The 26956-nt window shown below is 35.8% G+C and overlaps 2 protein-coding genes across 2 annotated transcripts; both read right to left on the bottom strand.

The window, feature by feature from the left end:
* Positions 1-9751: 9751 nt before the first annotated feature.
* LOC137393928 (neuromodulin-like) lies at positions 9752-13972 on the bottom strand. Its single transcript, XM_068080642.1, has 2 exons — positions 13813-13972; positions 9752-10410 (listed from the first exon to the last, which is right to left on the bottom strand). Exons 1-2 carry the CDS (start codon positions 13970-13972, stop codon positions 9752-9754), a joined length of 819 nt encoding a protein of 272 aa, XP_067936743.1.
* A 997-nt stretch (positions 13973-14969) lies between these two features.
* LOC137393707 (uncharacterized) lies at positions 14970-23473 on the bottom strand. Its single transcript, XM_068080369.1, has 4 exons — positions 23408-23473; positions 19120-20655; positions 16332-16407; positions 14970-15594 (listed from the first exon to the last, which is right to left on the bottom strand). Exons 1-4 carry the CDS (start codon positions 23408-23410, stop codon positions 15251-15253), a joined length of 1959 nt encoding a protein of 652 aa, XP_067936470.1. The 5' UTR covers positions 23411-23473; the 3' UTR covers positions 14970-15250.
* Between the last annotated feature and the right edge of the window lie 3483 nt (positions 23474-26956).

Below are 26956 nucleotides of genomic sequence, written 5' to 3'. Positions count from 1 at the left end.
TAAGGCTTTATAGTAAAAACTAGAACAGTTTTCATACCAATAGGGGACATATTTTCCCCATATTTGACACTTTGAAAAAATTATTGAAGACAATCAAATCAGCAGACATCATTGTTTGTCAAGTTACTATCAACTTCAACTTGTTTGATTCATTAACTGATTGACTCTCTCTTGGAAGGTTTCCTTAACTTTGCCCAAGGAGCTGCTTGTGTAATACTGCTACTTTGTGATGCTTGAGTCATTAATTTGGTTACCATCTTGCTATAAATCACTAAGTCAGAATGGAATTCATATTCATTGCTATTTTGGCAGCGATCTCACCATTATTCATCAAGCTCACAGTCATCTGAGAGGACTAGTAAGAATTGCTGCATTGCTTTTGGATGTTCCAATTATCCAAGAAAATGCCCAGAGAAAAGCTTCCACAGGTAGGACAATATAACAAACATTCACCCTGCTAATCGTTGGGAGAATTCATGAACATACTACATGAGCATGGCTTGGAGCATGGTTATCTTTGGCTATAATCAGGCTTAAAAGTTTCCATCATTTGACAAGGTTAGTGCTACACTTCTCAAAGGGAAAAAGTCAATAATCCAATGAGCAAAAAACACCACTAATTGTATGTATCTTTTATTACTTGTTAAGTTTTCCTACTGCTGCTGATCGCAAGGATGCCTGGATTAAAGCAGTGAGACGAGAACAGTGGACCCCAAGTAAATCTTCTGTACTTTGTTCAGACCACTTCACGAGTGACAGCTACCAAGTATCACCTGGTATTGGGAAAAAAGCTAGATTGAAGGCCAATACCATACCAACATTAGAGTTTGTCTTTTAAGACATTGATTGATAAAATTCAAATTTATCAAAGACAACTGTTGTAATGAAGGATAACTTATATCTCCCTCTCTCGCAAATGCTAGCATTAGCTGCTATTGTATGTATTTAATTTTACATTTTAAATAATCACATTTCCTTGTATTATTTTTTGATTGTTGCTTTTTGAAAGCATGTGGTAAATTATGACAATAACCAACATCTTCTTTCTGTTACAATATCTTGTTTTGAGTGTTTTATTTGCATTTTTAGAGTATGGAAACCAAGCAATATATATTTAATTGTTCGATATATAAATAAATTGGACCAACATGCGAGTATATTAACATACGAGCTCAGTCTCGGAACGCATTAAGCTCGTAAGTTGAAGTATGACTGTATAGGTTTTTAGCTTTTAAGAGCTTGTAATCACCTTCTCATATATTTCACACTTACAACACAACAGAGTAAGGCATGGTGAATCTTATGACGCCAAATAACTGCAATGTGAATTTTGTTGCAAGTCAACCTTTAACTTGCTTATGCATATTGTACAAATAACTTGGTATTGTCCTTTCGTGACTGGCTTCTTAGTGGTGGCAATTAGTGCTAGCCTGGCAAAGTTTTTCATCAATCCAGCACTACTAAGCAACACTCTTGTCGCTTTCTCGCTGTGGTTGCAAACCTCAATCACCACAGGCGAAGACAAAGTCAAGCCACCCTGATTCTTAACTGTAATTAGGGAATTCGTTGCTTGGTTTACATCAACGTTGGTAACATCCACGATGCTAATGATACAATCATTACACTTCAGCTTTGGTGACCTAGCCAGCTGTAAAATAATCATTCTGTCTCATTTTTGACTTCAGACATACTTGCATACTCATCATATTTAGTCATGTTTAGTTCAGCATATTAGTCTATTTACCTAGCCAAGGTCTGGCTCTTTGAGTGGGTGGGCTATTTCCCCTCCCCTCTCCATTCCCCTTCTCTCTTTTCCCCTTCTAACTTATTCTTTGGAGAAGGGGAAAAGAGAGAATGGGGATAAGAGAGGGTTGCAAATAAAGCCATAATGGCTCATGATTTGTGTGCAACAATTCATAGCTTTTATAGTTTTAATCTATGGTGGTTATCAGAGATTATCACAGAATTGCTTTAGTTTACTGGATTATGTATACAAGAAGGTTTTTATGTGAAAATAAATGTAATTTTGTTACCTTCTTCCCATTAGATTCATTGTAAACAGCAGTGCAGTCAAGCGTGAGGTACAATACAGCGACGTTGCGTCGTGCTATTTAGGTCTGACAGGCTTTTTCCCTATTGGCCAATCTAGGTATATATATCTATGCATATACCCCATGCGCATGCTAATTATGTTAGCTACACGCTTGCGCCCACACGTTACGATGCCTCTGTTAGGAAATATTTTAGGACCTAAGTTTATGCGACACAATTCTTCTTGGTTTTTTTTCGTTAGGGCTAATTGATTCCGCCCAACGATATCGACAATAATTTATCTCGAATTTAAAATTTGGTGATCTGTGTACTGATTATATACGTTATTAAAAAAATATACGTCGCTGAACTTGCCATGGCGAGTTATCCGTAACCGTTATACGGTATATCCGGTATCCGTTATAATAAAAACGTTTAGCAATGATAAAATTAATGTTAAAAGTTTGAAGTTTATTAAAATACACACTAAAACTTCTTTCAAGTATGTGTTTAGTGAACTAAATTCATTTAAGTTAGTTTCAGTATTTATGTTACACGTCTGTCTCGAAGGTAAAAATTCTTCACATAATACATTGTAATGTTATATTATCTTGGGCCCACAGATCATAACCACAAAATGTGGTAAAGTCATTGTAGGTACCTATAGTTACTAAGGTTAACATAGTATTTTGGTACTATTTTTAATGATGATGATTTTTACTAGAAGGTGACTGCATTAGATAATGACTATGGGTTTCCATACCACCCTATGTACATCTATAGCCTACGATATTAGCCTACATGCCAATTTTTGCATGCCAACACTGAAACGAACTGAAATCATATAATTGTATACCAAGTAATTTTTGATTGTAGTCGTAGCGAAATAGAGTATATTTAGCTATTACTTGCTAATGATTTCACATTTACATTTAAACGCCTTTACATTTTTATTTTTCCTTCTAATTTATTTCAACGAAACACTTCTTTCAAGTTATTAAATTAATAAATTTACATTTGTTTGAAAACCTCTACAGTTCTTTTATTTATTTTTAATTACATGTTAGTAGTTGAAAATAAAAAAACTAAAAACTAAAAATTCCTGCACAAAACTTTTTCTTCATGATATGAAGTTTGAAAGTTACAGCTGTTTGACAAAGTTTGAAAACCTTTACATGTGTTTTTATTTTCTCTCTTAATTTATTTCAATTACACAAAACGCTTCTCATGATATGCAGTTTGAAATTTAGAATGGCAAATGTTGTTATATGTTAAATACAAATCCATTTTTTGTCCAAGTTGTCCAATATACAGCTAGTATATTTATATACCAATCTAGATATCTATCTTACCTTTGGTTTGCCTTTGAGCAAGTCATTGTGGCACAGAATATTCAAAATGCTCTGAAGCCTAATTTCTCTGTAGTTCTCATCGTAGACTATGTACTCTTCGCCATGGCTCATAAGAACCACAACTATTCCCGAAATGTGCTCCCCCTCAGCCTGAATTGTTTTGGCAATTTCACTTCGTAACTTTTCTTCTGTGAACCCACAATGCACCTGCGGCTGCTGACCAAAGTTGATAAATGCTTCTACCATTTGATCTTTCTCTTCTTCTGCTCCCTGTCGTTTTGTACGCGGCGGATAGTCATCGAAGGTGTTATAAAATATGTGAGTCGTAGGACGCCTGTATATCGCTTTCCAATAGTGTGTTTCTACCCGCTTCAGTAACATGCTCATTTCTGTTTTTGCACTTTTACACGCAAGATTTTTTGAATTTGCGCAAACCAACTCCCAGTCATTCTCACCTGAATGGTGTAAAAGTGATCGAGCGATATCAAGAGAATCAACTTGGCAAGTATAATGTAAAGCAGTCTTTCCTTCGAGACAACGTGCTGACAACAAGCGCCACCGTCGTACTCCCGTGCAGTGCTCTAGAAGGAGGTTTACGACAGATAACGAATTCGTTAAACTCGCGTAGTGAAGTGATGTTTTTCCTTTTCCGCATGGCATCAATATCAATTTCTGAAGGCTTTCAGATTTCGGAAGCATTTTGAGCAATTTCCTGACCAAATGATCTTGTCTGTGAATTACTGCAAGATGAAGGATAGTATGACCGTCAGAATTTTTCAACTCATCCATTAAAACATCGTAGCTATTCTCTGCCTTAACAAATTTGAGCATTTCATCAAAGTACTTGAAAGCGGTTTCAGCATTTACCGTTTCGGGGTGAAACCTTTGTGTACCCGCTCCTTCATCTTTCCCCCATAGCCAAGGAATCATCTCTTCTGGATGTACACGTTGTTCAGGGTGAGACACCAGATCATCGTAATTCAAGGCTGTCCATCCATCATCACTGCTGTTGTCATCTGGCATGACTTGTCTGTTCTCAAAAGTTTTAAAAAAGTCCTTGATCTCCCTTTTGTTGGTACAATCCAATACGGTTCGTCCTTGTTTGTCACGCCTGTCTATCAATTTTTGTTGCTCGATGCTGGTTATGGAATCCAGAATTTCTCTGATGACTTCCACCTCACCATTTACTGCTGCTGTGTGTAAAGCAGTATGCGAGTTCAGTTTATCCTGTAGCTCAAAGTGTCTGTACCGATCCTCTTGTCTCAGGCTATCTATGATGACACGTACTATGTCTAGTCTGTCAGTTTTCTCTCCGTCCTCACACACCATCTCATTGATAGAATAGTGTAGAGGGAATTGGCCAGTCTTACTAATCCGAGAAAGCAGTATATAACAATTTTTTGTTCGTCGAAAAGGTTGGAGAAGGTCTTTCAGGGTTTTAGCACACCCGCGTCGCACACTTGCTATGACCTTTTCATGCAAGTCTTTTAATTCTTGTCTACATCCACTTTGTAAATCTGGCGTTAAACTGTCCATAGTCTGCAACAATGCATTTCTTGTACACAGCAAGTGATACACTACAGGTGATATGCTATTGGTAGTAAACTACATGTGATACGCTACAGGTGATAGATACCTTTCAGGTGATACGGTACAGATGCTACTCTACAGGTGATACGCTGCAGGTGGTATGCTACAGGCGATACGCTACAGGTGATACGGTACAGGTGATACCCTGCTGGTGATACACTACAAGGGATACACTACAGGTGATACCCTACAAGTGATATGCTAGGTGATACGTTACAGGGAATATATTGCAGGTGATACACTATAGGTGATATGTTACAGGTGATACCCTACTGGCGATATGTTACGGGTGATGTGTTACAGGTAATATATTACAGGTGATACGCAACAGGCAATACGCTACAGGTGATATATTACTAGTGATATGCTATATGTGATACGGTATAGATGATACACTAAAGGTGATATAATACATGGTAAGTTCATTGGCTAACAGGGTTTGCCAATGAACTTACCATGTAACAATGAAGAATGTGTTAAAGAACTCTGTAAAGAATATATCAGTTTACAGAATACATCAGTACACAGAATACATCAGTGTACAGATTACATCAGTGTACAGAATACCCCAGTGTACAAAATACAACAGTACACAGAATACATCAGTGTGTAGAATATATCAGTGTGTAGAATATATCAGTGTACGAAGTACATCAGTGTACAGAATAAATTGGTGCACAGGATACATCAGTGCCCAGAATACATCAGTATACAAAATACATCAGTATACAGAATACATCAGTGCACAGAATACATCAGTATACAAAATACATCTGTGTTGAATGTATCAGCGTACAAAATATGTCAGTGTACAAAATACATCAGTGTACAGGATACATCAGTGTACAAAACACATCAGTGTACAGAATACAACAGTGTGTAGAGTACATCAGTGCGCAGAATACATCCGTATACAGAATACAACAGTGTGTAGAGTAAATGAGTAGTGTGCGCTATTAAGAATTTTCTATATTTTTCTTTGATTAAAGCTCCAACTTAGAGTTAGTTTCTTGAAATTGATGGGCTTCAAGTCAGTTACTTGACATGTTTTGAAAGTGTTCAGGTCATGTCAAGTACAAGAGAAGCCTGTAAGTCATATCAAGTACAACAAAACTTCATGTCACTTCAAGTACGACAGAAGGCTATAAGTCATGACAAGTACAGAAGAAGCCTCTAAGCCACATTAAGCATACAGAGAGTACAATAGAAGCGACTAGATATGATCATGATTGAACATGCTGCTGTATATCTGTCCTTTGTAAGTCCAACCTTATGTTAGGGCAGTTCCAATAAAATGCAAATAGTATTATAGAGATATTAGATGTAATCAAGTTGCTCTCACCAACGAATATAGCTTAAAAAGTCTCAGTTTATGTTTAGGAGTCTGACAATGCTTTTGAGTAGATGTTGCTGACTGCCTCAAAAAATGTCAATGAGCGATCAACTACTCTAGATTGACTAGTAAAAGTGTTATTGTAGCAAACTTACCGTTGTGATCTGTTGAGCGGCTCGCTGCTTCTGCTCGGTTATAGCTGAGTGAGCAAAATGTCTGCGTAGATTCGTAGATTCGTAGATTCGATGATAAGGATTGAACTACCCTTGACTATGATACTAACACTATCAGACAAGTGGCGTATTGTTGTTTTAGGACCAATTACCGCTTACCGATTGAACTGGTTCGTAACATAAAGTAAATATTGGTGATATGGTGCGTTACAGTAGCGTTTCTCAACTAACTGATGCTAAGCCCTAGCCCAGGCACTAAAACTGTTGCATGAATATTAGTGTTCATATTGTATTAGCGTGGCTGAGTGATTATTTCAGGCTAGTTGTGGGTGTCTCTAGGAGTTGGGCTGTTATTACAATACAGATTTGTTCTAGATTGGAACAAGTGTAGAATCTTCAATGTGTCACCACATTCTGATTATCTAGACTCCTAGAGGATAAAGTCTTGGCAAAATTGCACTGTGCCAAACGAAATGTAGAACAAACTCAAAAACAAATTGTTTTAGACAGTCATAGCTGAACTCTAGGTCTAATCACATCAGAAATCTGTGAATAATGTAACTGTGTATATAATACGACAGTATACAGAATATATCAGTGTACAAAATACATCAGCATACAGAATACATCAGTTCCCAGAATACATCAGCGTACCGAATACAGGAGTGTACAGAATGCAACAGTGGGGTAAACAGCTAAGTCATGTGTTTTCCGTACCAAGCTAATTCTGGTTGACCAGTTTCCCCTACAACCTCAGTATATGCTACTTGCTGACTGGTTTACCGAAGGATGAATTGAATCAAACTATCTGCAGCTTTAAGTTCACTCACATCTAGAAGGGAGTAGTTAGTGGTGAGGCTTCAGTGACTACACAAAAAGAGCCCGTAGGTCACTTGGCCTTTTACACTTGTCCAAAGTTCCAGTGCTTGTTTATACTGACTATCTATCTTCTATATATATATATTTCTCAAAGTAATAAAAGTTTCTTACCAAAATTAAAATCGCGCATGAAGTGATTTGGAAATAATTTTGTGTGTTGGCTACTCGTGCAAACACGGATAATTATGAAATGTTTAACAAGCTTGTTAAACCTTCCTCTCTAGACCTGTGTACAGCTGTTAATATCTCCCTTAGTAGCTAAATCTTGTCATACAGTCGACTAATACTGTTAATGCAGAGCAGCATGTAGGCGAATAATACTCCAGTCAAAATGTTTCCACAATGAAAATGGAAAGATCTTGACTGCTGCCTCCTTCCATTCCATATTAGAAGTACCAAGTTCCGACTTTTCTTGACCATCCAATAATATTGCTTGAACTGTTCTCCAATTTTTATATAAAGAGTATTTAAAACGTTCTGAAAACCATGAAAAGCAATTTTTACTAATAAATATAGTGTTTTTTAGAATTTCCAGCCCGTAAGGGGTGTGCATAGAAAGCTCAAATTCTAACTGTGTACGCTTTTCGATTAAAGAGGCCTTTGGGATGATTGGAGAAGATGCTATCATTGACAGTAGATAAAATAAGATAATAGTATAGAGTAAATAGTAAACATAGGTAAACAAATAAAATATCTGTACTCATTTAAAAGCTTACACCAACCAAATTTCAAAGCTTAGCTACACCCGACATTATACACCGCCAATGCGTAATGTCGATATTTGCAGTGGCTACGCACACTGACACTATTAAATGGCTACACACATTGTCAGTGACTACAAACACTGTCGAAATGGTGTATGCATAATGTAGATGTTAAAAACACTGTCTGCAAAATCTTCATTGATATTTTACATTTGTAGGCTGTAATAACCGAGTGCGTGTGCATAACAAATCTGTTTGAAAAATATCAAAATATTAGTTATTGAATTCATTTAAAAAAACATCTTCTAATTAATAGAGTTATTTTCATGTTGAATACTATAGTTAAAAGTGGCATTTAGCAGATAACTCCTAATTTGGGGGCACACGTATACTTCAACAATAGATTTTTTCCATGCTCTTTACGGGTCTGCATAGAAAGGTGTTTGCATAGAGAGAGTTAAGCTTAGAAAATACAAAAGCGTCTTTAAATTTCAGCATTTCAAACTTAAAAATTACACAATATGAAATTTTTGTTAATTTCCTGAACACAGTGCTTGTGTAGAATACGATGAGCATTCAAACTGGTTAAAACTGTAAAATAGCTTGACTTAAGCTGACATTAGCATTGTAGCTACCTTTGTAATTGCCTTCTTCTGTCACACGTTTGTGAGGCTTTCAAAAAATGTATTGTCACTATCAAAATGGGACATTTCTGGCACTTGGGTCACATACCATGTTTGATTCTTCTACGGCTTTTTACAAACAAAATACGATGCAGATTTTATCTTGTTTTTACTAAAACAAATTAAGTTGACAAACCATAATTGCTATGGATTTAATCGGCTGGTTCACTTTAACATCGTGTTAAAAAAACCAATTCAAACTGACTGGTTTCAAGTTACTTTCTCAATAGTAGTCTTTATGTATATAAACGAACAAAAAGTACAATACATGAATATAGAGCTAGCAACTATATACAGAAGTACAGACATAAAAGTTCCAAGTAAGTTTTATTTACTAATTATTTCGCAGCTACCGAAGGTAGACGATGAACAACTCATAACATAAACTACATTTTTATGTTAGTTCAAGTTTGTACTATTTTTATACTTGCAGACATAAATATGCTATTATTGTTATATCATTTTACAGCCATCCTAATATTGGTATGATCATTGCATTTTAGTGTTATATTGTTTGGGTGTTTAACAAATGTACATGTAAAATCAAATAAAGTTTTTTTAAACATCCTTGAATCTCCTATAACGGAACAACGGAAGGATCAAATGTATTTGTTCATATATTGCTTGAAAACTATATTTAAGACTTTTCTCTATATATTTGTATAATAATATAATATGATAAGAATACTTTTAAAAAATTTTCGTAAGCAGAGTTGGTCTTGAAAAATTCAAAATATTATTTTGACAATTGTTGACAAAAATTATTTATTGTTTGAGTTGTTAAAGTATTACCACGTAAAATATTCACGAAAACGTTTTTGTTTCGGCCAAAACAAAAGCTTTAATTTGCCCAAATAATCTACTCAGTATAGCTGGTGGTGGTGATGCATTTTCTTCTTTGGTTTGTTCAACAGCAGCAACTTCTGACTCAGCAGTTTGTTCAGTAGCACCAGCAGCATTTGACTCAGGAGCAGCAACTTCGGGCTCAGTGACAACAACTTCTGGCTCAGCGGCAGCAACTTTTGGGCTCAACGGCAGCAACCTCTGGGTTCACTTCTGTCTCCACTTCAGACTTCACTTCTGTTTTTACTGCTGGCTGCTCAGACGTGGATTCAGCTGTCGTTTCAGCAGACTCAACCGGATCTTCTTTAGGTGCAGCAAGTTCAGCTGCTGTCAAGTTTTCTGTGTCTGCTGGAGTCGATACTGCTTCTTCTGGAACCACTGTTGGTTCTGTAACAGACTCAGCAGCTTCTGGTTGTTCTTGTTGGGCAGTCTCTGAAGAGGCTTCAGGTTCAGCTGCAGCTTCATCCGCGTTCGCTGCTGTTTTTTCTTGTTCCTCTGGTACAGGTTCTTTCACTTCAGCAGAAGCAGTTGTTGTCTCTGGTTGCTGTGAGGCATCACTCTCTGATGGTTTGTTTTCCTCTTCTACTTTTTGTTCTCCATCGGTTGGAGTTTGGCCGGCAGATCTTTGCGCTGACATCTGTTTTCGTGTTACATGACCTTTTAAACTTGCTTGAATTTTTGCAGCTGCTGCATGCACTTCAGGATCATTTAAGTCAATATCAACTTCTTCATTAGCATTAGGAACAGATTCTTTTTGTTCTGGTACTGGTTCCTCAAGTTTTTCAGTTTCTGCTTCTATTTCTGGTGTTTTACTAGTGCCATCTACAGATAGAGGTGGAACGAGACACGAGACGTCTCGAGTATCGACCTGTCTCGTCTCGTATCGGTCTCGTCTCGACTTAACTATTGCCAAACTCGAGACAGGAAATAGAGCTAAAGCGCCTGCGCACGGTTGTTAAACCATGGCTTCTTGCGGTAGTAACAACTCCATATATTGTAATGGATTGCGGGCGACCGCCTTTAAAGTTATACCCGGTCCGTTACTACCTGTTGCTATTGATTATGTTGGCCACTGAGTCTAATCATGTAGTCCGGACAACGGCCCTGTTATATTTTAGTTCGGTTCTGTGTCCTTAAAACAGATACCGGGTCGTATCTAATTACTCTTCGGACAATCCAATTTAATAAATAAGACTTGCGGGTAAAATGTCTGTATTTTATCGTATCGTGTCTAAACACCAACTGTCTTTCATAAAATTCGGGCCTCTTTTACGTATATACTACCAATCGCGGGTAAAACTTGCCCGGACACGGAGAAACGAACGAAAGGCCGTGTCGACCATAGTCCGTGTTCGGTTAACAATGACGTTTTGTTAGCTCAATATAAGAATATACATGTATACAGTAATTAATATCATTTCATGAATACAATTTAAATATAATTCACATACTACAGTTAATACATAAACAAAACTTAACATTAATGAAACGATAAGAATGAAAGCGTTATCGTGTGTTCTTTTAGTTGCGGTATTTCTTTGTAGAGCGACGGCTCACGGTTTCATTACATTAAAAAGTAAGAACTATTCAATAGATGGTACAATATACATGTACAAAGCAATATGTTTATAATAATTATGATCAATCAAGCTCAAAATTCTTAGAATATATAACTTCGGTATTTTAGAGCTGTTTGTGTCACTTTTGTTTACAAAAACTACATGCATATCACTATTAAAAATTAATGTTGTATTTAAATCTTTTACACCAGGTGAAAATTCAATTTAAAAATAGTTTTATTAATTTATATATACCAAGTAGCTAGTACTTGTGTAGTGAAATCATCACCAAATGCTCATTATTTTACTGTCTCGTGTCTCGAGTCTCGAATTTTTACAAGACAGTGTCTCGAGTCTCGTCTCGAACTTAAAAAACCTGTCTCGTTCCACCTCTATCTACAGATGCTTTCGATGATCCCTAAAATAGCCAAAGATTTGACCTATCAAATTGACAAGTCATGACACAAACAAATAGGTTAAGGGATGACAGTAAGTTAAGCACATTTTATTCAAACTAAGTGCCACAGGGTGAGGTGTTTAGTGGTGCCAATAGTTAGTATAGTGCCAATACAAATTGATCAAATCAAGCATCGTGCTGACTAGTGATATTAACTGAGCAGATGTGTCTACTGCTGCCAATACCTGTCAAAAGTAATCACAACATGAAATACATTTGACAACACTTGTGTAATCATTAAGTTGGTGATTGAAACACGGACAGACACTATTATTAGAAATCTTATCATCCACAGATGATTTCATTGGCGAAAGAAGAATTCATCAGACAGGAAATGAAAATGTCAACAAAGTGAACTTAAGCGAATAATCTTTCTGAATAGAGAACATTTAGAATGCTATGGCTGTTTAAATCTTAAATTCACAAATATATTTAGAGAAATTTATTGCTTTGAAAGCACATCGTCTCCAATTGTACAAAATCTATTCATTTAAAAAAATTAATTGATCGTCAGTCAATATCCATTCTTTGTAACACCTTCGGTTTACCATTATTTTTCGAAACCAAAACTGATGCTGCCAGTTCATAGGATGAGGTTATTTTTTGTTGCATTTTTAATTGTTAGTGTTCTCTTTTGGACACAGAACAACCAATAATTTACTGTGAATTTCAATAATAATAATTTCAATAATTTATCATGAACAGATAATCTTGAGAGAACCTTGTTGCTTTTTAATTCTTGTCTCGTTTTCATCCCTTTAAATCCTGCTTGAATTTTTATTGCAGCCGCTGTCACTTCTGGATCAGAGAGATCAATATCAATCTCTTCTGATGCTGACGCTTGCTTTGTACTCTTGATGTCACTCAAATCTTGATTCATCAGAAAAATCAATCGGTGACATAATTAATAGCATATATCGCTAGTATTATTTTTATTAATAGTACATACCACTAGTATTATTAGATTTATTGGTTGGATATTAAAAAAGGACATTTTCTGACTTCTAAAAATAAACTGGCTCATTCGTCATTTGCAGATAAATTACTACAGTTATTGAATTCAACCAAGCTTAAAGGTTGACTTGCAACAAAATTCACATTACAGTTCTTTGGTATCTGAAGATTCACCATGTCTTACTCTGTTGTGTTGTAAGTGCCAAATGTGTGGAAAGGTGATTACAAGCTCTTCAAAGCTCAAAAACGAAAAGCCGCCGTAGATTGCAATCTATTTATTTCTCTGACGTAGCCATGAAATTTGGTTATTGTCTTGTCACGTGATGTTCTTACGTGAATTGAAAGGCCAATGAAAAGCTCAAAATAAACTTATAACCTAGCACTAGTTTATGACAAACACTTCGGGTTTTACCGAAAACTCCGTATCAAATATAGATGCTCGCTACTTTACAGTTTTGTTTCGGCCTGGTCTAAGCAGCAAGTCGTAATCTGATCATGTGACCCAATACTTTGCAAATAATTTTTGCAGCATTTTTCGATTATCACAGGTGACCAACAGGCTCGTCATGATTATCAGACAATGATATGTACTCCTTCGAGGTAAGGCTAAAAAATTAAATGAATTTTTACGGTAAATTATAAGATATCACTGTTAAAAGTGGCAGCCTTACAATGACAATGAAATAGACGCGTAAGAACAATAGACATGGTTTTATTGAATGCGTGAAGTATATTTGTGAAAATATTTCGACGAATAAGGTTACATGAAAGTGTAAACAGAAACCATCGCTCACAACTGCGTCACATTTGAGCCATTTTGGAAAGAGAATCCAAACTACGGCGGTCTCGTGTGGCTGCGATTAACTGTTCATTTTTTAGCTTTTAAGAGGTTGTAATCACATTCCTACATATTTGGCACCTACAACCCAGCAGAGTAAGACATGGTGAATCTTTTGATATGAAATAACTGTAATGTGAACTTTGTTGCAAGTCAATCTTTAAAGCAGCCATAATTCGATCCTATTGAACTCTTTAACATGGAGTTTATCGATGAAGATGTCAAAGTTAAGCTTCTTAAATTATTATAAAAAGAGAAAACCTAAACTCAATCATAAAGCTAATTTCAACAGGTTCAGCCGATTAGTAATTTCACTTGGCGGGTTTCTAAACTTGTAAGGTTTTTGGACTGAGTTCTATGTGTATTCTATCTATTGCCTTCTGGCTGCTAGATCTAAACTTTCAAAAATGTCAAACCTTTCAAACTTTCATCTGTGCTTCCATCCTTTCGCAGCTCTTTCTGCGCAGCTCGTTCTGTCACCTGCAGAGGATCTGTTTGTGTGTTCACATGATGCTGAGTCATTCTGTCACTTGGTATAGATTGATAGTTGAATGTAGCATTAGGTACTAGCGACATCCTTGATCTAGTTAGCATTTTCTCCTTTAGTAGATTTAATGGTGGAAGAGAGTGACATCTAGAAAGTTCCGGTGTTTGTAACCATGAAGGAAGATCGTCTTTTGGCATAGTGATAGCTAACTTTCTACTGGTCCTATTAATAGAATCTAGTGCGCCACCGTATCCTGAATACGAGTTAGTGATTAATATATTACTATTATTGTTGTTACTGGTATTAATGACTTGTAGGAACGAGAGATTATAAATTATTTGAATTGAGTAGGCAATTCAATTCTCTATGGTACTATTCATAGAGTTATCCCCTTTCATTAACAACCTTATTGTAAAATAACTGTGATGCAATCTTCTACACTGGCAAAGCTGTGTAATCAAAGTTTGGTCCACTTCACTTGTATAAGAGACGCACAGTTTCATCAATGTATAGTTACTTTGTTTATATAGTACGTATACGGCTTCGTCATTGTGTACTTGCCCTGTATATGGTATACAGTTTTATCAATGTATACTTGTTGTGTATATTATATACAGTTGGATCAATGTATAGTTCACTTGTACATGACGCACAGTTTCATCAACTTATAGCTGCCTGTATGTGGTATACAGTTTTGTCATTGTGTACTTGCCCTGTATATGGTATACAGTTTTATCAATGTATACTTGCCCTGTATATCATATACAGTTTGGTCCATGTATGATTCATTGTTTATGGCGCACAGTTTCATCAATGTATAGTTGCCATGTGTATGGTATACGGTTTCGTCATTGTATACTTGCCCTTTATATGGTATATAGCTTGGTCAATATATAGTTGATTCGCGTAAGGTATACAGTTTTAACAACTTATGATTGACCTGTATATGGTAGATAATTATGAAGATTCTAAGCTCACATCTCTCACAAGTTTTGAGTTACAATACATGGTGTGCCACCCAATAAATTCATTATACAGTTCGTATGTCTATTAATACATGTAGTTGAATATGCATCACTTGAGAGAACAGCTTATAAATGTTGGCAGCAGTATAGGTGCCATATAGGGAGATAAGCACACTGACTGTACGGGGAAGGAAACTGCATGAGAATCATAAAAAAGCAATTCTCAAAATATTGACAAGTTATTTCAAATTTTGGCATGAAAAAAAGCAAAATTTACAAATTAGCTACTTTTTCAAAAAAGTTCTAATTTTGTAAATTCTCAAATGAACAATATTTCCTTGCTCGTTTAGTAGTTATCCTTGGATTAGTGTCTACGTACGTGTAAGTATATAACAGTCTAGCTTACTTGCTCCGAAAAAAGTTAACTACTTTCTGTCGCATACTAAAGCGTTGATGAGGCGGCTGCAGTAGCAGTATTTTTGATAAATTGTGGTGTATTTCTGGTATTTGCCGTTTATTCATTTTTCTATTTGCCTCCAAGAAAATGTTTCGTATGTCCGAGGTCTCATCTTGGGTATCTGAGGATTTTCCACGAGTGATTCTTGCAAGGGTTCCAGCTAGAAAGCCTCGCGCAGATGTCTTTCCGCGTGAAGTTGAGGTAATGAGGCAGCAATCTCCACACGGAAATCTGTAGCTGTCACAACTTCTGCTTCCAACGCCTAGAGTGATGCTCGCTTCCTTCACGTCTAAATGAAAAAGCATAATCTTTTATGGCTGTACCATCAGCTGACCTTGCAAACTATTGGCATGAAAACTGTGCAGCAGTTTTTAGGTATATCTTAAACATAAATGTCGCAGAAAGGTGTTCTTAGGAAATTTTTTTCAACTATGTCTGATGAAAAGATATTTTGAACTCTATCATATTCTATTAATATAGCCGGGTTTTTCCAGAGAAGATTCTACTCCCTGGAAATTAATATGAAATTCTTGCAACCATGTCCAATAAAAAGATATTTTGATTTCTATCATGTTCCGGTAAGTTTAGCCGGGTTTTTCCAGAGAAGATTCTACTTCCTGCAAAACCTTTGATTTTCATTAAATTTGATAGTCATGCTAGCATAGACAATTTCTGTGTTGGTTGTTGTTTTTAACTTTTGAAGAGCTGGCCATGGTTGCGTTTAGATTATTTCTGCAACAACAGTGATTGCCACTAACAACGCAAAAGCACACAAAGTGGAATTGGTAAAATAACTAAATTTGTGTTCTTTTGAGAGCAATATAGCCATAGGCTTTCTGCAAGTTTAGTGAAGTAATAAATTAGCTCTGACAAGCTATGCAGGTGCCTTAGAGATATATAAGGACAAGGCTAACTGCTAGCAAGTGTCCACTTGAACTTGCTCAGAAACAGTAATAGCAGGTTTATATTCATGCAAATGTAGAAGTTTGAGCATATAGTTAATAATTTCATTAATAAATAACTTACCAAAGTTGGTCGCTGTGTTATGACTCGTAGACACCTGTTGGTCACGATCAGTAAGGCAACTCTGCAGCACCAGCACCTACAAAAATAAAATGTATCATTGTGTGATAAAACCCTCTGTTATTCAACTTTTCTTACAACTTATGTATTTCTTTTATAAACAAAGTAGTTGAAGAGAATATCTACTATAATGTAATTTTATGCCGCTGAAGTTTGACGACAGAAAGCAAAGCTTCGTGGTTTTACGAATTAAGTCAGCCGGTCTCCAAAGTGTCTGAAGGCAGTTTTCAATTATTGAATGAATATTCCAATCTTCTAATGTAACACACACTAAACAATAATAGTAAACAAGGCTACATACATGTAGTTTTACCTACATCATATTGTTTAAACGAAATTAAAAATGAAAAATAAATGATTTTTATATTACTCGTAAATGATAAGCATTATCTGGATATTAATGAGTAGTGGTTTTTACTATTAACAAACATACCGCTCTGCAATTGGCTAAAAGCTGATTGGCTAAAGGCTGATTGACTTAAAGCTGATTGGCTTAAAGCTGATTGGCTTAAAACTGGTTAGCACAAAGCTGATTGGTTTGAAGCTGATTGGCTTTTGTTTTCTAACGCCAGTGGTCATGATCAATTAAAACGTTTTATGAAAAGAATAATTTTTTTGAATAAAAAATAATTTGAAATGGTGAGTTATTAATGATATTTTTATTTTAAACGGAACCTTTTTAAATTATGCCATACAAGAAACATAAAAATGGCAACAGAGAATCGATCAAATCAAATAAATGATTTAACATACAGGTTATGTTTGAAAAGTGTTATTTTTAAAATCCCAAACAAGTAAAATCATGTGCCTTCTGAGTCATCATTAGGACACTAATAGCTAGCTATCATATTTCTCATCAAAATCTTGTTTAACAGAAGCCACTCGTGAATTTTAAGCGGGCCATGTGAATAACATAGTGTTATTTTCACCAGAAACGCTAGATACTGACTGGTGGATAGACCTTTTATATTATAACCAAACCATGTCACAATTTCTACAAATTTTTGTTAATGACATTGAACTTGTCTTTCTATTCCCAATTAGAAGCAATCACTGGCGTGTGGGTGCTGATACAACTGTTTCATTTCCTAAAAATTAGTTGGGCATGTCACTGTAGGCCTACTTTCTAATGCTTTTTTCTCACGTGGCACAATCAGTGATGCCTGATTATGAAGTGTGAGAGCGATATGTGACTGCAAGCAGTAGTTGTCTCCTCTAACTTAGAATATTCGATTATGTTCTGCCAAAGCTAGTGAGTTTAGGTGAATTTGCCGTTCTTGCAGTAAATTTATGTAAAAATTTATAAATATATATGGTTTGTGTTTTCATTTCTTACAGGACAGTCACAGTCTTTCAACTCATTTCAACTTATAAACAAATGTATAGAGATATAAACAAATTGCATACAGCATCTAACAATTATTTTGAGAATATCATTGCTATCTGCTTTAACAATGTTTGAACACCTAATATTTGTGCTCAGATAAAGATATTTCAAACACTATATGTCAAACCATTTATTTAAATTTAGTGGCTGTTGCCATAGTTTTCTTTTGTTTTATTATTGTTGTATGGCTTAATTTGAAAAAAAATTTATATTTTAAATGAAATTATTGCCAATAAAGTAATATATATATATACATAGTAAAGCTAACAACAATAATGCCTATCAAATTAATAAATTCAACAGGGCATGTCAATCCACAAAACTATGAAAAGTATTTTAATTCAGCAAAATAGGATACAGAAGTTTAATTTATTTGTGATTTAACATTTAAATCACAATTTATTCCAACATGTCAAATTAAAAAAAAACTCAATACAGTAATTGCCACAAATTTAACACTTTATACAACTTTTTTAAATAGACTTTTGCTAAATTTTAGTAAAGTGGTACTAAAAAGCCCCAATTTTTAGAGCCATTGTCCACTGTGGTTGGGCCTATCATAAATAAATCAGCATATTGTAATGATTTGTTATTTCATTAGAGTTTGATGTATGTTAGCAAACAAACTACGTATAACCGTTAATGTTAACGGTTAACGTTAACAGTTAATGTTAACGGATAATGTTAACGGTTAATGTTAACGGTTAATGTTAACGGTTAATGTTATTTTTTGTCAAGCGTTTTAACAGCTATTAGAATTTAAATAGGGATTTGAACAAATGAAGCAACTATTGCTATTACGTAAATATCATTATCCGAAAGACCTGTCCCAAATTATGTACATATACGTTACCGGATATGGACAGTTATGAACAGTGTCTAAATGCTGAGGAGCTAAATGTGTTAGCAGATATTTACTGTTTAAAATTCTCTAATCGTATCTGCAATCTGCCTGACCATCCATTACATTCCAAAGTCCCCAAAAAACACTATATCTTATACCAGACACCAACATCTTGTCAATTTACATTATAGAACATCGCTATGCAAAAATAGCTTTCCTCTTACACATTATTTACTTTATTATTTTTCATTTTTGTCTCATGGTCTAGTTTGCTTTAAGCAGCACTGAACGGTGTCAATAAAGTTAAACCTATCTATCTATCATACACCACACATTATCTATCTATATATATATTTCTCAAAATTGGTCGCATGTGTGTTTGTCATTTTGATTGTCCAGCTATAGCTATTAAAGTCTTAAAAAATCTATTAAACTAAAAAGCTATTAAAATCTATTAAAAGTTGCAAGTTGCATTGACATATCTACAGTATCTATCTCACCTTTGGTTTGCCAATGAGCAAGTCATGGCACAGAATATTCAGGATGTTCTGAAGCCTAATTTCTCTGCAATTCTCATCGTAGACTATGTACTCCTTGCCATGGCTCATAAGAACCACAACTATTCCTGAAATCTGTTCGCCCTCCGCTTGAACTGCTTTTTCAATTTCTCTTCGTAACTTTTCTTCCGTAAATCCACAATGCACCTGCGGCTGCTGACCAAAGTTCCTAAATGCTTCGACCATTTGATCTTTCTCTTCTTCTGCTCCCTGTCGCTTCGTAGGCAGCGAATAGTTATTGAAGGTGTTATAAAATATATGGGTCGTAGGACGCCGGTACATCGCTTTCCAATAGTGTGTTTCTACCCGCTCTAGTAGCATGCTCATTTCTGTTTTTGCACTTTTACTCGCAAGACTTTTTGCACTTTTGCAAACCAACTCCTTGTCATTCTCACCTGAATGGTGTAAAAGTGATAGAGCGATATCAAGAGAATCAACTTGGCAGGCATAATGTAAAGCAGTCTTTCCTTCGAGACAACATGCTGACAACAAGTCCCACCGTCGTACTCCCGTGCAGTGCTCTAGAAGGAGGTTTACAACAGATAACGAATTCGTTAAACTCGCGTAGTGGAGCGCTGTTTTTCCTTTTCTGCATGGCATCAATATCAATTTTTGAAGGCTTTCAGATTTCGGAAGCATTTTGAGCAATTTTTTGACCAAAGCATCTTGTCTGTGAATTACTGCAAGATGAAGGATAGTTTTGCCGTCAGAATTTTTCAACTCGTCTATCAAAACGTCATAGCTATCCTCTGCCTTAACAAATTCGAGCATTTCATCAAAGTACTTGAAAGCGGTTTCAGCATTTATCGTTTCGGGGTGAAACCTTTGTGTACCTACTCCTTCATCTTTGCCCCATAGCCAAGGAATCATCTCTTCTGGATGTGCACTATGTTCAGGGTAAGACACCAGTTCATCGTGGTTCAAGGCTGTCCATCCATCATCACTGCTGTTGTCATCTGGCATGACTTGTCTGTTCTCAAAAGTTTTAAATAAGTCCTTGATCTCTCTTCTGTTGGTACAATCCAATACGGTTCGTCCTTGTTTGTCACGCTTGTCTATCAACTTTTGTTGCTCGACGCTGGTTATAGAATCCAGAATTTCTCTGATGACTTCCACTTCACCATTTACTGCTGCTGCGTGTAAAGCAGTATGTGAGTGCAGTTTATCCTGTAGCTCAAAGTGTCTGTACCGATCCTCTCGTCTCAGGCTATCTATGATGACACGTACTATGTCTAGTCTGTCAGTTTTCTCTCCGTCCTCAGACACCATCTCTTTGATAGAGTAGTGTAGAGGGAATTGGCCAGTCTTACTAATCCGAGAAAGCAGTACATAACAATCGTTTGTTTGTCGAACAGGTTGGAGAAGGTCTTTCAGGGATTTAGCACACCCGCGTCGCACACTTGTTATGACTTTTTCATGCAGGTCTTTTAATTCTTGTCTACATCCACTTTGTAAATCTCGCGTTAAACTCTCCATAGTCTGCAACAATGCATTTCTTGTACACAGCAAGCGATACACTACAGGTGATATGCTATTGGTAGTAAACTACATGTGATACGCCATGTATCGCCATGTATCTATACGCCATGTAGATACATGGCGATACTACATGTATCGCCATGTAGTGATACTCACTACGCCAGTATCACTACATGGCGTAGTGATACTGGCGTATCACTACGCCAGTAGTGATACGCCAGTAGAGTTGGCATATCACTACTGTGATACGCCAACTCACCGTGGCGTATCACAGTAGTTGATACGCCACGGTGAATCAACTACTGATACCATGTAGTTGATTCACCGTGGCGAATGAACTACATGGTATCATTCGCTACGGCGTGATGAATGTACCATGTATCACGCCGTGTGATACATGGTACATTCATTGGCTAACAGGATTAGCCAATGAACGTACCATGTAACAATTAAGAATGTGTCAAAGAACTCTGTGAAGAATATGTCAATGTGTAGAATGCAACAGTGTACAGATTACATCAGTGTACAGATTACATCGGTGTACAGGATATATCAGTAGGGCCTACACAGAATACATTAGTATACTGAATATATCAGCACACAAAATACATCAGTGTTCAGAATACATCAGTGTACAGAATACCCCAGTGTACGAAATACAACAGTACACAAAATACATCAGTGTGTAGAGTGCATCTGCATGTGTACAGAATACATCAGTGCCCAGAGTACAACGATGGGCATAATACATCAGTGTACAGAATGCAACAGTGTGGTAAACAGCTAAGCCGTGTGTTTTCTGTACCAAGCTGGTTGACCAATTTCGCTACAACCTCAGTATATGCTACTTGCTGACTGGTTTACTGAAGGATGAGTTGAATGAAAACATCTGCAGCTTTAAGTTCACTCACATCTAGAAGGGAATAGATAGTGGTGAGGCCTCAGTGACTACACAAACAGAGCCTGTAAGTCACTTGGCCTTTTACACTTGTCCAAAGTTCCAGTGCTTGTTTATACTGACTCTTGTTATGTATCATTCCATAGTAGACTTGTTGCCTTTCGTAACTGCTTGAAACGCAAATCAATCACGCACTAGCATTGTCAGAGGCAAATACTGAACAAATACCCGCACGCTGTGATAGTAGTCAATGTTATTAATGTGAAAAACAGATCAGCGCCTGGCTAGCTTTAAAACTTTTGCTAAGAAACCTGTGTACGTGTCTACTTCCACTTGAGATCTGAAAGATTCTAACTTGTCTTTCTTAGAAATTAACTTGAGATTTCTCTGCATTAACAATACTCTGCAAGTACAGAGTTTTGTTAGAGACCTTTTGAGTATTCTCAAGTACTAAGAAATCTTGAGTATTCTCAAGACTTAAGAAACCTGTGTACGTGTCTACTTCTACTGGAGATTTAAAAAACTCCAACTTGTCTTTCCTAAAAATTAACTGCAAATACATAATTTTGTTAGAGACCTTTTGAGTACTTCCAAGTTATTTTTTGACTTGAAGCATGCAGACCTATATGTGATAGTTACATAATCGAGCAGTCGAAGGTGAATAAACTTACACTCATATTCCTACTACTGCAACCATGAACATGGTGGCCAATCAAAGGCAAAGAACCTGACCTAGTTTACAACTAATTGTTGTGGCTCAGAAGATCGCCATTTCGACTCCACTAAAACCAATATTAGTGACCAGCTGCTAAGGAATGAATAAGCTACAGCGAAGAAATGCTAGTAATGGAACAGCTGTATATAGACTTCACATAGAACACAATATATCTCATCAAAGTACACATTCCCATTGTATGTGATAAGGTAGAGAATTGCATGATATATGATGATAAGTTGATGCATAAAGTCAATTACTTGACATGACTTGAAAGTGTTCAGGTCATGTCAAGTACAACAGAAGCCTGTAAGTCATGTCAAGTTCAACGAAACTCCAAGTCACTTCAAGTAGAACAGAAGCCTTCAAGTAATGATAAGTACAACATAAGCCTTCAAGTAATGATAAGTACAACAGAAGCCTTCAAGTAATGATAAGTACAACAGAAGCCTTCAAGTAATGATAAGTACAACAGAAGCCTTCAAGTAATGATAAGTACAACAGAAGCCTTCAAGTAATGATAAGTACAACAGAAGCCTTCAAGTAATGATAAGTAGAACAGAAGCCTTCAAGTAATGATAAGTACAACAGAAGCCTTCAAGTAATGATAAGTAGAACAGAAGCCTTCAAGTAATGATAAGTACAACAGAAGCCTTCAAGTAATGATAAGTACAACAGAAGCCTTCAAGTAATGATAAGTACAACAGAAGCCTTCAAGTAATGATAAGTACAACAGAAGCCTTCAAGTAATGATAAGTACAACAGAAGCCTTCAAGTAATGATAAGTACAACAGAAGCCTCAAAGCCACAATAAGCATAGAAAGAGTACAATAGAAGCGATTAGATATGATCATGATTGAACACTCTGCAGTGTAGAAGGAGGCGCTATCTGCTGTATATCTGTCCTTTGTAAGTCCAACCTCATGTTAGGGCAGTTGCAATAAAATGCAAATAGTATTATAGAGATATTAGATGTAATCAAGTTGCTCTCACCAACGAATATAGCTTAAAAAGTCTCAGTTTATGTTTAGGAGTCTGACAATGCTGTTAAGTAGATGTTGGTGACTGCCTCAAGAAATGTCAATGAGCGATCAACCACTCTGGATTGACTAGTAAACGTGTTATTCTAGGAAACTTACCATTGTGATCTGTTGAGCGGCTTGCTGCTTCTCGTACGCTCTGTTATAGCTGAGTGAGCAAAATGCCTGTGTGCATTCGCATATGAAAAGGATTGGTCTAACCTCGACTATGATACTAACACTATCAGACAAGTGGTTTATTGCTGTTTTTTGAACCAATTACAGCTTAGCGATTGAGCTGATTCATAGGGGGAAATAAATATTGGGGAAATAATGAGTAACAGTAGGGTTTCCCAACTAACTGATGCAAAACCCTAGCCCAGGCACTAAAACTGTTGCATGAATATTAGTGATCATATTGTATTAGGGTGGCTAAGTGACTATTTCAGGCTATGTGTGGGTGTCTCTAGGAGTTGGGCTGTTATTACAATGCAGATTTGTTCTAAGGATTGGAACAAGTGTAAAATCTTCAATGTTGTATCACCACGTTCTGATTATCTGGAGGTCAAAGTCTTGGCAAAGTCGCACTTTGTTACTTCAAAGGTAGAACAAAGTCAAAACCAAATTTTGTTAGACAGAAACAGCTGAACTCTAGGTCTAGTCACGTCAGAAATCTGTGAATAATGTAACTGTGTGCAAAATACGTCAGTATACAGAATACATCAGTATGCAGACTATATCTGTATACAGATGTATTCTCTAGTAAAGATCTTGTATGTTAGGTCAGTGTATAACAATTTAGTAAGTTTGAACTTTATTGCTCTGGTGTACTTGTATATGTCTATGAAATATTCACCTGGTGTACTTGTATATGTCTATGAAATATTCACCTGGTGTACTTGTATATGTCTATGAAATATTCACCTGATGTACTTGTATATGTCTATGAAATATTCACCTGGTGTACTTGTATATGTCTATGAAATATTCACCTGGTGTACTTGTATATGTATATGAAATATTCACCTGATGTACTTGTATATGTATATGAAATATTCACCTGGTGTACTTGTATATGTCTATGAAATATTCACCTGGTGTACTTGTATATGTCTATGAAATATTCACCTGGTGTACTTGTATATGTATATGAAATATTCACCTGGTGTACTTGTATATGTCTATGAAATATTCACCTGGTGTACTTGTATATGTATATGAAATATTCACCTGGTGTACTTGTATATGTATATGAAATATTCACCTGGTGTACTTGTATATGTCTATGAAATATTCACCTGGTGTACTTGTATATGTATATGAAATATTCACCTGATGTACTTGTATATGTATATGAAATATTCACCTGGTGTACTTGTATATGTCTATGAAATATTCACCTGGTGTACTTGTATATGTCTATGAAATATTCACCTGGTGTACTTGTATATGTATATGAAATATTCACCTGGTGTACTTGTATATGTCTATGAAATATTCACTGTAAGTTATATGTTTATGTAATTTTTACAAATTTTATTTTGCTAGACACAATGAGCAACAGTTACACTTAGCATATCCTCATGCAGCTAGACATACGACATCTAAAATAAGGAGTTATATAAACACCATATTAGATGTGTGCTATGATTCTGAACTGTTGTTCTAGGGAACAAGACATTGTGTGATGTATAATAGATAGATAATGTAGATGCTAACTTTAATTACACCTGTCAGCGCTGCTCAAAGCAAATTAGTCCGTGAGACAAAACAATATATATATGAATGTAATGTAAATAATGTAAATTAGCGAAGGGCTAGTGTCTGGTATAAAGTGCTGGGATTTTTTAGAAAGTAGAAATGTAATGGATGGTCAGGCAGATTGGAGATACAATTTGAGTATTCTACGTACAGGTATGTTTCATGTAAGCAATAGAGTCACTCTTTTCGGTGAACTTGAAATAAAAGCCTCTTACCAAAATTAAAATCGCGAATGAAGTGATTTGGCAATATTTTGGTGTGTTGGTTACTCAATCAAGCACGGATAATGAAATGTTTAGCAAGCTTGCTAAACCTCTCTCTCTAAACCTGTGTACAGCTGTTAATAAGTCCCTTTTAACCAAAATTAAAAGTTTATTCAAACTGAAATCTGTTAAGTGCCACAGAATAAGGTTTTTAGTGGTGCCAATAGTTAGTAGTGCCAATACAAATTGATCAAATCAAGCATCGTGCTGACTAGTGATATTAACTGAGCAGATGTGTCTACTGCTGCCGATACCTGCTAAAAGTAATCACAACATGAAATACATTTGACAACACTTGAGTAATCATTAAGTTGGTGATAAAAACTTGGACAGGTATCATTATTAGAAATCTTGTCATCTACAGATGATTCATTTAATCATTGGCGAAAGAAGAATTCATCAGACAGGAAGTGACATTGTCAACAAAATGAAACTGAGCGAATAATCTTTATGAATAGAGAATGATTAGAATGTTATGGATGTTTAAATCTTAAGTTTACAAGATATTTAGATAAATTGATTGCTTTGACAGCAAGTCGTCTCAAATTGAACAAAATCTATTCACTGACAAAAATTGATTGATCGTCAGTCAATATCCGTTCTCTGTAACAACTTCGGTTTGCCATTATTGTCCAAACCAAAACTGATGCTGCCAGTTCGTCAAATGAAGCTGTTTTTTTTGTTGCATTTTTAATCGTTAGGGTTCTCTCTTGGACACAGAACAAACAATAATTTACGGGGATCATGAACATATAATCTGGCTCAAACAGGTGTACGATATTTATAGCAGCGGTGGGAAATCATAAGACATCTGCTAGCAAAAGCCATCGCTACAAAAAATACCAACACAATAGCTAGAGTTGTATGATGATAGTGATACTTGTCTTTTCTTATAATTGGAACCTGGTTCTCTTTGCTATAAATGTATAAGAAGAACTGTCAACTGTATACCAAGAAGACCAATATAGTTTCTATTAGCGGACATCACAGCAACCCAACCAAAGATACAATAGGAAAGAAATATTAAAGATATCTTAAACATGAATTTATACAAAATTTTAATTTTAAATTTTAAAAATTTTAAATTTCTAATTTAGAGTTTATCGGAAGGTATCAATCAATATTCTTTAAACATTTGTTTTTGATGTTTTGAGGTCATCTGATTGCCAGTTGATCTGATTGCCAGGTGATCTGCTTGCCAGGATGTTCCATATTAAAATTTACAAAAATTTATTGAGAATGCTTAGAAAAAAAACATGCAAAATGACACCACTAGTTGATATCATTGCTATAGTTGATATTAGCTATTGTCTTTAAGTTGCAATGTTACGTGTCTTTATACTGTCGGTTTCTTTGCAACTATATAGTTGTCCCTCGGTGAGCAGAGCGAGCAAAACAACAGTTGTTGTTTTGCTCGCTCCGCTCGACGGAGAAGAACTCTGCAAAAACAACAGTTTGTCAAGACAGGCTAGGTATACAGTTTTATCAATGTATACTTATCCTGTATATTATATACAGTTGGGTCAATGTATATTGACCCAACTGTATATGTTGGTCAATGTTCATTGTATATGACGTAGTTTCATCAATGTACAGTTGCCCTGTATATGGTATACAACTTTATCAATGTATACTTGCCCTATCT

The sequence above is a fragment of the Watersipora subatra genome, chromosome 4, assembly GCF_963576615.1.
Source record: "Watersipora subatra chromosome 4, tzWatSuba1.1, whole genome shotgun sequence".
Taxonomy (NCBI): domain Eukaryota; kingdom Metazoa; phylum Bryozoa; class Gymnolaemata; order Cheilostomatida; family Watersiporidae; genus Watersipora; species Watersipora subatra.
This window is presented reverse-complemented; position numbering and strand designations above follow the sequence as displayed.

What these genes read in the sequence shown, in the direction of transcription:
- LOC137393928 (XM_068080642.1), bottom strand. Translation starts at nt 13,972, where the DNA reads ATGTCGCTAGTACCTAATGCTACATTCAACTATCAATCTATACCAAGT. An exon ending in CACAGATGAAAGTTTGAAAG is followed by an intron (nt 10,411 to 13,812) that starts GTTTGACATTTT and finishes CTCTATCTGTAG; the next exon opens with ATGGCACTAGTAAAACACCA.
- LOC137393707 (XM_068080369.1), bottom strand. An exon ending in TGCTCATTGGCAAACCAAAG is followed by an intron (nt 16,408 to 19,119) that starts GTGAGATAGATA and finishes TTATTTTTGTAG; the next exon opens with GTGCTGGTGCTGCAGAGTTG. An exon ending in TAACACAGCGACCAACTTTG is followed by an intron (nt 15,595 to 16,331) that starts GTAAGTTATTTA and finishes TTTTTCATTTAG; the next exon opens with ACGTGAAGGAAGCGAGCATC.